The 14,155-nt window shown below is 46.1% G+C and overlaps 1 protein-coding gene across 2 annotated transcripts in view; it reads right to left on the minus strand.

Moving 5' to 3' along the window:
• The window catches only part of LOC126267048 (collagen alpha-1(III) chain-like), a 178,255-nt gene that overhangs the window by 44,847 nt on the left and 119,253 nt on the right, over nt 1-14,155 (minus strand). For both annotated transcript variants that reach the window (XM_049971878.1, XM_049971877.1), the window contains exon 4: nt 11,654-11,951. In XM_049971878.1, the coding sequence (XP_049827835.1) occupies nt 11,654-11,951 (298 nt within the window). The remainder of the gene's footprint in view (nt 1-11,653; nt 11,952-14,155) is intronic.

Consider the following 14,155-nt stretch of genomic DNA (forward strand, 5'->3'; position numbering starts at 1 on the left):
ATAGTGCCGCCTCATCGGCTTCCTAACAATCATATGAGGACGACAAATCTTTTCAGTCTTTTCAGTCTGCATAAATTATCAGAAGAAGCGTAAGTTGACCTCAGATGTTTTCGCTTTAAATAAATGATTTACTACGGGTTGAGCAGCAGTCTTAGGTTGCTGACGGACGCCACTGAGTGGTTGTAAATAAACATACGCTGCCTTACAAAAAAAGTGAAGTACCTGGAAGTCGTTGTGAGATTGCAACTTGGAACATGCGCACACAGTCGGCTGGTTTGTAAATGATTAGAATTGCACCTCTCTGCGTCAGGCAGAACTACCTCCACAGGGCATTGGAGCTGTTCTTGTTGAGCGTTGTTATCAGTCGTGGTGGGACGTATAAGGGGCCTGAACAGCGTTAGATGTTGAGCGATCACTGTGAAGTGGGAAGAAGTGCTATCAGCACCTGACACAGTTTGAAAATTGTGGGTCTGTTTTTGGCTGGCTGGTCGAATCGTGCACTATCGAGATTTGTGGGGCGCGCAGACGTGATAGGGGCAGATGTTGGACTGTGTACGAAAGTGAGTACAGGCATGCATGCCGTCAAGGTTCCTATCATCCAGGTCTGACCACCATAAGGAATGTTACACGGTTGCCTCTGCGCCTGCTGTCCGAGAACAAGTAATGGTTCGAAACTTTTTGGCAGATTAAAACAGTGTGTCAAACCGAGGCTCGAACTCGGGACCTTTTCATTTCGCGGGCCACAGCTCCACCATCTGAGCTACCCAAGCACGACTCACGACCCGTCCTCACAGCTTTAATTCCGCCAGCACCTCGTCTCCTATCTTCCAAATTCAAGAGAATCTCTCCTGCATGAGAGCCAGACGAGGTACTGGCGGAATTAAAGCTGTCAAGTTGGAAGGTAGGATACGAGGTACTGACGAAATTAAAGCTGTGCGGACGGGTCGTGAGTCGTGCTTGGCTGGCAGAGCGCTTGCCCGCGAAAGGCAAAGGTCCCGAGTTTGAGTCTAGGTCCGGCACACAGTTTTAATCTGCCAGGAAGTTTCATATCAGTGCACAATCCGCTGTAGAGTGAAAATTTGATTCGAGTAATAAACGCCTCGCAACATTCTGTGTCGTTCCGCATCATTGAGGAGCGAGTATCAGTACCCGGATTAGAGAATTACCATACCATGTGTGGCGTTTGGAGTGGCGCCGTGATTGGGTAGCATGGACTGCTAATGACTGGCATTGCACTCTGTTCGTCAATGAATCGCGCTCCTGCACCACTCCCGGATGACCATGGAGGCAAGGTCACGTTCTGCCAATGTTCTCGAGAGGCACAGGGGCTGTACTGCTGTCGTCATGATGTGGGAAACCATGGGATATGACTTGAGGTCACGGCTGGTAGCGGCTGAAGAAACTGTGACGTCGCGGACACCCTGCGTACTCATGCGCTACCTCTCATACGACAGTTTTGTGTTGCCATTTCTCAACAGACAATGATCGTCCCCACATGGCACGTGTGTCAATGAATTCCTTGCGTGATGTTGAGCTACTATTTGTCCCAGTGCTGATGCACAGAATAACAAAAAACAATTAAAACAATTGTGGACCAGCTCGCCTCGGGAGAGGATACGACAGCTTATGACACACCTCCCAAGCGAATCAGTCCATGTACCGAGGTCAAGGGAGGTGCAAGGAATCAAGTGCTTTGTAAACTCGACTCGATGCTGTAATCACTGGAACAACATCACATTCCCCATTTCAATCTGATAGCTTACATTTAGTTTCCTCTTTGCCTTTTGGGTGCTTCACAGTTTTGTCCGACACTGTAGAACAACTTGTTGTATCGCACAGAAACTCACCTTAAATGTGGATCAATACTAGAATGGTTCAAGATCAAAGTATTCAGATAAATATGTGGACCCTCTCACAGCGTTAAAATACCAAGGGGTAACACTCCAAATTGATATGCAATGAAATGGATAGGTGAAATAGTTGGGTAGGAAATGAACGTGGAAGACATATTTGTTACAAGACTGCAATACTTGGCGCTCTCACCGTGTCAGCCTGGAGAAAGACCAGCAAGGGCCGTAAAGAATCGGAATAGTTCATATTACATTGTGACATAGATGCTCAGGGATCTTAAGTGTGAAATTTTCTAAGAACGGTAACATAGCTCTTGTGAAAGTCTGCTAGTTAAATTTAGAGAACTGCTATTCAAGATGAATTGTACAATAGCCGGCCGCGGTGGTCTAGCGGTTCTAGGCGCTCAGTCAGGAACCGCGCGATTGCTACGGTCGCAGGTTCGAATCCTGCCTCGGACATGGATGTGTGTGATGTCCTTAGGTTAGTTAGGTTTAAGTCGTTCTAAGTTCTAGGGGACTGATGACCACAGATGTTAAGTCCCATAGTGCTCAGAGCCAAATCCAATCCAATTGTACAATATTATTAATATCTTTATTGTATAGAATTAAATTCTCACTCTACAGCGGAGTGTGCGCTGATATGAAACATCCTGGCAGGTTAAAAGTGTGTGCCGGACCGAGACTCGAGATCGGAAGCATTGTCTTTAGGGGCAGGTGCCCTACCATCTGCGCTACCCAAATACGACTAAGGCCTCCTTCTCAGAGCTTCAACAGCTTCACTTCCGCCAGTACCTCATCTCCTACCTTCCGAACTTCACCGACGCTCTCCTGCGAAACTTGCAGAACTAGCACTCTCACTCTGCAGCGGAGTTGCCGGCGAAAGGCAAGGGTCCCGAGTTCGAGTCTTGGGCCGGCACAGATTTTTAATCTGCCAGGTAGTTCCATATCAGCGCACACTCCGCTGCAGAGTGAAAATTTAATTCTGAAAACATTCGCCATGCTGTGGCACAGCCATGTCTCCGTAATATCCTTTCTTCTAGGAGTGCTAGTTCTGCATGTTTCGCAGGAGAGCTTCTGTGAAATTTGGAAGGTAGGAGACAAGGTACTGGCTTAAGTAAAGCTGTGAGGAGGAGGCGTGGGTCGTGCTTGGGTAGCTCAGATGGTACAGCACTTGCCCGCAAAAGGTAAAGGTCCCGAGTTCGAGTCTCGATCCGCCACACTGTTTTAATCTGCCAGGAAGTTTCATCTTCATTGTATGTTTGACGTAGAAATCTAAGATTATGGAGATTAGGGCGGGTAAGGAAACGTACCGACACTGCTCGTTTACCTTAGCCCTACTTCACAAGGGAACGGAATATGACCGGGAATAGTTAATAATAGTGCAGTGTACCCTCCGCCATGATATATGCGACTGCACGGAGTGTACTGAAGAAAAAAAAGAAAACATCGACGACGCTTAGTGTGCTTTGCTGGAATACTTGACTAACTCGTCGCTGTGTGGCGCCGAAGTTTGACGGCTATGGCGTCAGTGTTTCATCGGACTGCAGGTGGTAGCACAGTTCTGACCGCATCCCTGCGCATGTACGGCATCTTTTTAGTTCTTCATTCCCGCCACAGCTGGGTAGCTGAGCTGTGTACCAGTGCAGTACAACTGTGGAAAGCATTAACACGTGTACCAACGCATAAGTACTATAACAAGCAAACAGCAAAGTTGACAGCAATGGCAGAACTGCAGCACTATTGTATAAGGACTGGTTTCCCCAACAGAAACATTCCGCATCACTGGAAACCCTCAGCAATTGAGAGAAGACTACGAGAGATTTGAAAGTTGCAAGTTGATACCGTGTTTTTCACTAGATCCTTTTTTTCCAAAACTGAAGCATATGTGTGCTGAAAAATGAGTTTTCTGTGCTTGTTACGCGGGACGTTCGGTAAGTAATGCAACACTTTGTCTGAAAGCAGGTTTGTTTTATTTCTGGATTTCAATACACTATATTATTACCCACTCTTTTGGCTACGAAACCCTACTTTTAAACATAATCTCCGTTCAGTGCCACGACCTTACGGGATCTTACTGGGAGGGCCTGTATGCCCGCAAGGTACCGCTCTACTGTTCGGCGTCGGAGCCAATGTCTTGCTGCATCAATAACTGTCCCATCATCCACGTACTGCTCACCGCGAAGTGCATCCTTCATTGGGCCAAGCAGACGGAAGTCGGGAGGTGCGAGATCCGGGCTGTAGGGTGGATGAGAGAAACAATCCAATGAAGTTCTGTTACCTCCTGTCACGTGCGCACGCTTGTGTGAGGCCTTGCGTTGTCGTGGAGAAGAAAAGTTTTTTTGCATTTTTGTGGCGACGAACGCACTGGAGTCGTTTCTTCAGTTCCCAGAGTGTAGCACAATACACTTCAAAGTTGATAGTTGCTCCATGGGGGAGGACGTCAACCAGAATAACCCCTTCAGTGTCCACGAAGACCATCGCCACGACCTTGCCGGCTGAGGGCGCAGCTTTGCACTTTTCCTTCGGGAGAGATTTGGTGTGGCGCCACTCAGTGCACTGTCGTTTTGTTTCCAGTTTGTTGTGATGAACCCATGTTTCATGGCCTGTGACGATGTTCGACAAAAATTTGTTACAATCAGCCTCGTAACGTTCAAGCAATTCCACACATATGGTCCTTCGATGCTCTTTATGGTCTTCTGATAGCCGGCGAGAAGCCCAGCGGACACATACCTTCGAGTACTCCAAATGGTGACAAGTATGCCAGCACTACCAACTGCGAAATTCAAACGAGGTGTCTTGACGGTGATCCATCGACCACCTCGAATGTGAATGTTCGCACATTCAGACACTGGAGGAATCACAGCTGTGTGTGACTGGCTGGTGCGCAGAGAATCGGACAGGTTTGTGCGACCTTACTGCGATGAAGACAGACCCCTCGCCCAACGAATCACCATGCTTTTTTTCACTGCCAGGTCTCCGCAGACATTTTACAAGCGCCTTTGAATATCTACGATGTCCTCGTTTTCTGCCAAAAGAAAGCCAGTAACAGCCCTCTTCGTGGAACGCACTTCCGTTACAGACGCCATTTTGAAGGCTACGCCACGTATAGGAAATTTATATGAAACTATATGGGCTGAAGCGGCGATATTCCACGACGTTCCACAACAAATTCCGCAATTCTTCAACGAAACTGGCCGAGAATAGAATATGTTGCATTTCTTATTGAACACCCATCGTACTGTGCGTTACTGAAAAAATTATATGTACATCAACCCATGGCAGGCAACCTCACGCTTTGTGCCGCATGGTACTTCTGGATCAGTTATATTTTGCCCACTTCCGTCTTTCATTCGCGAATGGCGCGTGGGTAAGAGGAATTGTAAATGAACATCCGTATCGACTCCGATTTCCCTTACTTTCTTGACATGATCGTTTCACGAGACGTGCAATGATTCCTGGTCGCCTCCACACCTACGACGATCGTGTCACCTGCAAGCGTTCTTGAAGAGAACCCGACGCCATTGATTCAGTTTCCACTCCAGCTTTTCCCTAGCCCACAATTTCCGCACACTGCAATGTTGGAGAAGGGTGGAGGTTTCTCGTACATTCTTCTACGAGCCATTATTTGTAGGCAGCGGTGGAACAAAGGTGATGTTTTGAGATGGTGTGGCAACTGAATGTTCTAATGACGGCACTGTGGTGTAAGCCGGTCCTGCGGCCGCTTCCCACGCTGAGTACCCGTCTTGCTATAACGTGATAATGAGCATACGATCTGAGATCGAATTGACCTTTCGAGTCACGTTGGCAGATTAAATAACGAACACAAGATGCATTGCCTCGTTCACGAATCTGAAAATTTAGCGTGCTCTACTAAATTCTTATTAGTTCAAATTAGTAGTGACGAAGAGGTATCTAGTAAGAGAAAAAGACTAACTTTGCAAATCATGAGGGTGGAATCAATCGTTTTTTTTTAAATTTTTTTTTTGGGTTAAGGATGTCCGCATTAAACATTTAATAGTAAAAATGTAATAATTTAAGAAGAAGTAATTGTGGAACTTATTGACGATACGTTTCTACAAGTATGGTAATTCAAAAGGCTTTTGACACCTAGTACACCTTGATATGCGCACCATTAGTGTCGCGACAGACGTGTAATCTGTATTCTACTTCTCTCCAACTGTTTTTCGACATTGCAGTCGTAAGATTTGCGATAGCTGCACGACAGCGATGGCGCAGATCTTGCGGATCACGAACTGCTGTCTGGCACACGTGATTCTTGATGAACCCCCTACAGGAAAAATATTAAGTGGCGTAATCCCTAGGGCGCCAAGCAATCGAAGGATTGCCGCTCCTAAGCCGATGATCTGGGATCTCATGATCCAAGGAATCTCTCACAACGTTTGCAAAGTGCCATCTCGTTGAAAGATCACGTCACGAGGAAGTTCTGTCACGACACACAGAACACCTTCTACTTTGGAACCAACATGGCACTGACGCTCATTTACATGAAAAAGCAGTTACCCACTTTCCCGCTTCTTACCAGCTGCCGAAAGCATACGCAGGAAACATTTTGAGTTACCACACTTGTAGAAGCAAACCGCCGGTAAATATCTCAATTACGTCTCATGTTATTGCATTTTAAATTATTGTATTTTTAAACCGGAAACCCTGTACTTAGAAGCCATAAATGATTTTTACTAGTGTATAACATGATCTTGACTAACATCCTGCTGGCCGCTGTGGCCCATCGGTTCTAGGCGTTTCAGTCCAGAACCGCGCTGCTGCTACGGTCGCAGGTTCGAACCCTGCCTCGGGCATCATGTGTGTGATGTTCTTAGGTTAGTTAGGTTTAAGTAGTTGTAAGTCTAGGGGACTGATGATCTCAGATGTTGAGTCCCATAGTACTTAGAGCCATTCAAACCATTTTATAACATTGTCTTGGGGATTTTGCCAAACTGTTACGTCTTCTTGGTGCAATATTTCGACAACGTAGCTCGTAGTTTTTGTCAGGTACTATCTGACGTACTGAAAATTCTTGGATCCACGCTGGTTGTGTGTCGGTACACTGCTCTTTCTTTCACCCCTCGCTTTGCCTTTAGGCTGCCCTGGCTCCGCTGCCCCTCGTTCCTTGTTCCTTCCCATCCGCAGAGTGAGGCGCTTCGCACGAAGTCCTCTGTCACTGGCGGTGGCTGCTGCGCAGGTGATGCGTCAATGGCCGACTTCCCTGTTTGCAGCCTGAGCTGAGCTTCCTGGTGCTCTTTTATTAATATTAAGAAAGGATCTCAGGTCTTGCTCGGATTGTAACCGATATTTCTGTTGATAAGCTTTCTTCCAATGTAATACAACCGTGCTGCTAATAACACTGTCCCAGAACTTAGGCGGCTCTAAGGATTTTTGTAATACATTAACTCGTAGGTGTGATTAAGTTCTAGGAAGTGCTAGGGGACTTGCTTGGTTATATCAGACGTGTGTGGTGTTCGTGTTTCCGTTATCAGATCTCCACTATGCTAATTGTTTCACCGATGTTTGATATACTACACTGACATTGAATGTTGTAAATTTCTAGCTTATGTAAACCTTGAAGAAAACCCTCTGCTGACACATAACCAACAGGGATTCAAAAAATATTCTTCTTGTGAAACACAAATGACCCTTTATTCAAATTAATTTATTATTGTTTTCGACGAGGGATGTCAAGATGATTCCATATTTCTAGATTTCCAGACGGCTTTCGACACCATTGCTCATAATCGGTTTACCTGTGGAGTATCGTCCAAGTTGTGCAAGATTTCCTTTCAAAAAAGGACGCAGTAGTGATTGATGGCAAGGTGATGAGTGAAACACAAGTGATACTTGTCGTCGTTCTCCAAGTACATTTTTGCCATTTTTAGCCATATACAAAAGATTTGAGAGACAATGTGAACAACGTGAGAGACACAGTTCTTTCGTTTACCGCCTCGTAAAGTCATCAGAAGATCACAGCAAACGCACATTGACTTAGACAAGAGATGTGGCAGTTGATCCTGAACAACAGAGAGTCTGACGTTCAGCTCACGAGTATTAAAAGATTTCGTTAAATTTCGGTTACACGATAAAACACACAAATTTAAAGGTTGCAGGTTCGACTAAACACGTATAGATTGCAACTACAAACAACTTAAACTGGAACCTCCGTCAAGAGACGTCCAAAACAAATAGGTGAAATGTAAATCGGGCTGTAACGACCTTCCCATCGTGTGAGATATCCACGTTGGCGTTGGGCATAACTGTAATGAAATATGTTGCCAATGTGGCGTCAGTAAATCACCGTTCACCTCACATGACCTTCTGAGTTGTGGACTTTTTTTTGCATGTATCGACACCTTGCTGTTTGGAGCGTCACAGAGCCTAAAGGTGACGTTGCAGGCACCACACCTTTGCACCATTACAGAGGAAGGTTGCAGGCATTTTGAGCCAAGCTTCAAACTTATGCCCCACAATGGAAGATAATTAAGCGGTTTCGAAAAAGTGAATCTTCAATTTTGTTGCACAGTATATATATATATATATATATATATATATATATATATATATATATATATATATATATATATATAAAAATCGTTGTATGTGTGTATCCTCATAAACTACTGGATCAATTTCAGCGATATTTGGTACACAAAATACTTTCTGTCTGGTGGGGTAAGTACCACCTAGCTCCCATAGGGGCGAGAGTGGACGTGAAAAAGCGTTGGTAGTGGCTGATATCTAGACTACCCCACATGACTGGCATGTTGTGGAGATAGTATCAGAAAGTGTTTCAGGGAGTACGTGTGAAGAAAGGCAGCTGAGGTGTCAGATGGCAGAAGCAGGGGACGGATTGTGAGAGTGAAAGGAAGGGATGGGCAGAGAAAGAAAGGAGGAGAAGATGGACAGATAAATGTGGGAGTAGCAGATTGACAGAGAGAAATGGAGAAGGAGCAGATGGGCATATAGAAGGGGAAGGATGAGATGGAGAGTGAAGGAGGTGAGAGGAGGAGATGGAGAGAACGAATGGGGGGAGGAGGAGAGGGGTAGAGAAAGTTAGGAGCAGGAAAGGGGCAGAGTGAGGAAGAGGAGATGGACAGAGGATGGGGGAGGAAATGGTGAGAGAGGGGGAGGATGAGATAGACAGGGTGAGTGGGGGCGAGAAGATGAACAGAGGGAGAGGGAAAGAAGAAATCATGAGTTGGGAAGCAAGGAAGGGACAGAGAGAGGTGAAGAGGAGACGTAAGGAGGGAGGAGGAGATGGTCAGAGAGATTAGGGGCGAATGAGACGGAAATACAGAGGGAGGTGGAGGAGGTGGACAGAGAGGGGAAAGAAGAGATGTGTGCTTTAGATATGCCACACGGGTAAATGGATAAAGCCGAAAGTAGAACGCTAGTCAATTATAAAAGACACCAAGCGTCGCTGAAAAGGTTCAGCGAAAGTTTTGTCACTAACAAAAGTTGTTGCTCATGACGTGATCTATGAGCCCCAGACGATTGGTGCAAAGACTCTGGCTTTGTATGTAGTTCCGACTTCAGAAATAGAATTTTATGTCCGGCGTGCGACTTGTGGCTTTAATTTAAAATGGTCGTTGGGCACTCTGCAGGCGATATCTGCGCTCGCTAACCAATACAAATGTAAGCTCTCATATTTTACCGGTGCTGATGATAATAGAGCAACAGTCATAATGTTTTAAATGTCTCTTCGGAAAAGAATCAAGAAGCGACTGTGAAACTTTATCATGGTGTTTGTTGTTCATCACATACTTACCCGTCAAAGAGACTAATTTTTTCCAACGTTGTTTGATTTGGCGGAGACATTGACTGTATACATTTGGATTTGGGTCGTCCAGAAACCCTTCGACTTCCAATATCATCTTGTTGTTACTCTGAAAATGCCGGACATGCTATGATGTCTTCATCCAAGGATGAAGTCACTGGGTGTCATGTCAGGAGAATATTGGATGTGGGGACAAAATTTGTGTCAAAAGAAGCAACTTGTCTTCTGGGGCACTGTCGTGAAGCAAAAGCTCTGCCTTGGATAGAATCCACCTATGTTTCTCCTCCTCTCACCTCCCTCACTCTCCATCTCATCCTTCCCCTTCTATCTGCCCATCTGCTCCTTCTCCATTTCGCTCTGTCAATCTGCTACTTCCACATTTATCTGTCCATCTTCTCCTCCTTCCTTTCTCTGACCATCTCTTCCTTTCACTCTCACAATCCGTCCCCTGCTTCTGCCATCTGTCACCTCAGCTACCTTTCTGCACACGTACTCCCTGAAACACTTTCTGATACTATCTCCACAACATGCCAGTCATGTGGGGTAGTCTAGATATCAGCCACTACCAACGCTTTTTCTACGCCCACTCTCACCCCTATGGGAGCTAGGTGGTACTTACCCCACCAGACAGAAAGTATTTTGTGTACCAAATATCGCTGAAATTGATATATATATATATATATATATATATATATATATATATATATATATATATACTGAGCAACAAAATTGAAGATTCACTTTTTCGAAACCGCATAATTATCTTCCATTGCGGGGCATAAGCTTGAAGATTGGCTCAAAATGCCTGCAACCTTCCCCTGTAATGGTGCAAATGCGTTGTGCCTGCAACGTCACCTTTAGGCTCTGCGACGCTCCAAACAGCAAGGTGTCGATACATCCAAAAAAAGGCCACAACTCAGAAGTTCACGTGAGGTGAACGGTGGGTTACTGATGCCACATTGGCATCATATTTCATCACAGTTATGCCAAACGCCAAGATGGATATCTCACACGATGGGAAGGTCTTTACAGCCCGTCTTACTCATATTTCACCCATTTGTTTTGGACGTCTCCTGACGGAGGTCGGAACCGAGATACCCAGCGTATCACGTATGGCAGCTGAGGAAAATGTTTCAGATACACCGCCGCTTAAAATCGACACGAAGACGCCTCAGGCGGTGGCATAAGGTGCGTCAAAGAAACCAGCCCTTTCCCTGGATTGTTGATTCCCAAACATTTTGCTTTCGGAAACGACAGTTTGCAGTGCGATGAGCAACAGGAACATGTTATTTACAAACTTTGACATTCCTGACACCCTCTGATGGTTCAACCTGTCTAAGGTTCAAAATGGTTCAAATGGCTCTGAGCACTATGGGACTTAACATCTGCGGTCATCAGTCCCTTAGAACTTAGAACTACTTAAACCTAACTAACCTAAGGACATCACACACATCCATGCCCGAGGCAGGATTCGAACCTGCGAACGTAGCGATCGCGCGGTTCCAGACTGAAGCGCCTAGTACCGCTCGGCCACTCCGGTCGGACATTACGGTGCTACATCCCCATTAAACTTAATGGCACCGCTTTGAACTGCAGCTTAACTACAATTTTTGCTGACGTGTACAGGCTGTAACAACTAGGGGCTGTTCAAAACCATTCAACGAAATTTTAGTGTGATCCGAAGCAGGAAAGGGTGCTTATGATTTTTCATCCCTCGTTTTTCGCGCCTTACTACGGGTTAATCGTGGGGAGGAGGGTGTAACATTAACACGTGTACGAATAAAACGACAAAGGGTCCCTCTAAGACTCCCAACATCTTCCGTGCCCCCCCCCCCCCCCTCGAACCTTTGTCGAATGTGTTACTCCCGAGTGGTGTCGAAGGGGTTGCCTAACCCTCAGGTGCTAGAGTAGCCGAACTGGTGTCGATGATTCTGACAGGAAAGTTGTATGCGATTAATGGCAGCTGCTCAGTTGCATTTGGGTTCGTGTGGTAAACATAAAGGAGGGCGCTACCCACCGACGAAGGCCCTGGACAGGTCGGGTTTGGACTCTGCCTCGGCGCGGCCGTCGCCCTGCCCGCCGTTGGTGTGCAGGTACTGCGACTGCGTCTGCCCGCGGTGTCGGCGCGGCGGCTGCTGCGGCGCCTGCCTCCTGGTGCGGCCGTGTGCGGGCCGCAGGTCCAGCGCCAGCGCGGCGTCCAGGGACTGCTTGACGGCCGCTGGCGGCAGCGAGTTGCCGCGCCGCGCCGCGCGCACTACGAACACGCGCAGCCCCGCGCAGAAGTCGTACAGCCGCGGCCCGGCGAACGACAGCGCCTGTCAGTCACAAAACACGTGCTATTCAGTCGCCTCTTACCTGTGCAATTTTGCGACGTACTCGACTGCATACAGACCCCTGGTGAATCTTGGGAACCTGTGAAACAGGTGCACTGTCACAGATCAACTAGAAAAGATACTTTTCTTGACTAGCCTAGTACGTCGGTCGTTCTATAACTGTACACAACTTTCCCACTAGAGCGCGCCCCGCTAAGCACAACAGCGCAGGCGCAGCGCTCGTCCGTCTCCGCACTACCAGACGGCGCTGCCTTAGAGACGGACCAAATTCTCCTTCCACCGATTGGCGTACTAATATGTAACGCAGCCAATGAGATTGCTGCTAACGTACAATCTTTTCTCCTCGCGGATCACACTCGCGCAGTGATACCTGAACACTCGAGTTATTATAATGAGTGCTCCGATTAGTCAATCTGCATCAGCCTGCCTGAGTCTGGATTAGTCTGTACCAGTCTATAGTCAAGTTTCAGTCTGCGCCTAATAAGATTATCATATTCCTGTACATAGCCATGAAGATAAATGTATAGACACTTTGTCAAGTATCAGAGATATGTGAGAATAAGATTAACGGACCAAGACCAAAGGAACTTCAGATTGTCAATTGTAAATGGCATCCAGAATCAAGTTAAGTAAGGTTTATGATTTTTATTATTTTAATAAATGTGCGTAAAAAATTAATCAAGTTCTGTTTAAAGTTGGTCACCGTCAATCTGCTACTCTAAGCGTGCAAGTGGCATTTCTATCGTCTGACCTAACGGCAGCAGATAAACACGCCACAATAAGACCACGAGACATATTGCTGACACTCGCTTACTTCGCTAGAGCGAGAAGTCAAATAATCTGATGGTTTGTGTACCGAGGGTCTTACAGTACGCACACCACAATAAGTAATGCAATACTTCTTTTCTGAAAACAGGTGATACGTGAGGAGGTGCCGGTGCCAGTTGCTTTCTCCGTTCGATTCACCCGGATGTATTGTTTCCCTCTGACGTTGCTTATCTTTGCCTCGTTGGCCAGTGGTGGTGCTGGTGGGCAGATTGTGTGTCGGCTTCGGAACGGCCGGTGCGTGTCGCTGCTCAGAGGGTGAAACTTTTGTGTGAGTGGAGTTAGCTGGATTTGACCGGTGTATGTGGCTCGGAGTGCGGAAGCTGGCCTGTTATTGCAAGTTCTTGAGGCGTGACTGGGCCGCGGTCTTCTACACAGGACCCTGAGCAATGTGTTATTCATTTCGGCTAGTGGAATAGAATTATGTACCACGCAGTTGTCTATTGAAGAAGTAGACATTCAAGCTTTCTAGTTTTGCAATCGGGCCTACCCGTGGGATCACTAGCTTCTACTTTTTATTATGAATGTCAATTTCGTATTGGAACTGCGACGTACTGGTGTAATAATATTATGCTTTGTATTATCGTTGCCCTTTTAAAACTAGTCTGTTTGTGCTGGGGCAGTTTTACATATTTTGAAAGTTGAAGTCTACAGTTAATGCTTTTAACCATTTTTAATTTGCCTTTGTCTCGATGTGATCTATCTTTGCAGAATTTTATCTTACTATATTCTGGGGCTGTTAACATTGCTTCTTTTGGCTGTGGCTGTGTGTTTGTGCTTTTCTGTTGCAGCGCTGCAGCGGGCACCTAGTCCTTGTCTAAATCGATGCCCGGAATACGACGCCTTGGCCGACCAGTACCAGAGGGAACGGAGGTTCTCTTGGCCACGGGGAAAATGGCAATCGATACGGCGGCCACTGAGTTCTTCGGGTTGCAGTGAGTGGGGATCCTGCATTAAGTTTCCTCTGCATTGGGACGCCAAGGCGTCTGCCCCTTTTGCTATACTGCTTATATATTTACCTTAAAAACCATAAAGGAAGAAGAATAGTGTTCTGAATTATACCTTGCGTGCAGCGGGAGTTGAACTTAGAGAAATACTTGATGGGTAGCGGATATTGGAAACTATGTGAATTGTCCTATTGCGCTTGCCCTGGTAACCTATTTAAAAGAAACTTATTTCACCTTTATTATTCAAGTGTCCTTTGTTAAATGAAACTGATTTTACGTTTTATTATTGAAATGGTTACAGTTAGTATAGAAGTTATAAGAAGATCTCGTTTGCAAGTAATTCAATCAGAAAGGTTTTGTGTAATGTATTTTTTTGACTTGTGTATCCTGTTCAAAAGAAACTTGTTCCACCTT

This window comes from Schistocerca gregaria, chromosome 4 (genome assembly GCF_023897955.1).
Source record: "Schistocerca gregaria isolate iqSchGreg1 chromosome 4, iqSchGreg1.2, whole genome shotgun sequence".
Lineage (NCBI taxonomy): Eukaryota > Metazoa > Arthropoda > Insecta > Orthoptera > Acrididae > Schistocerca > Schistocerca gregaria.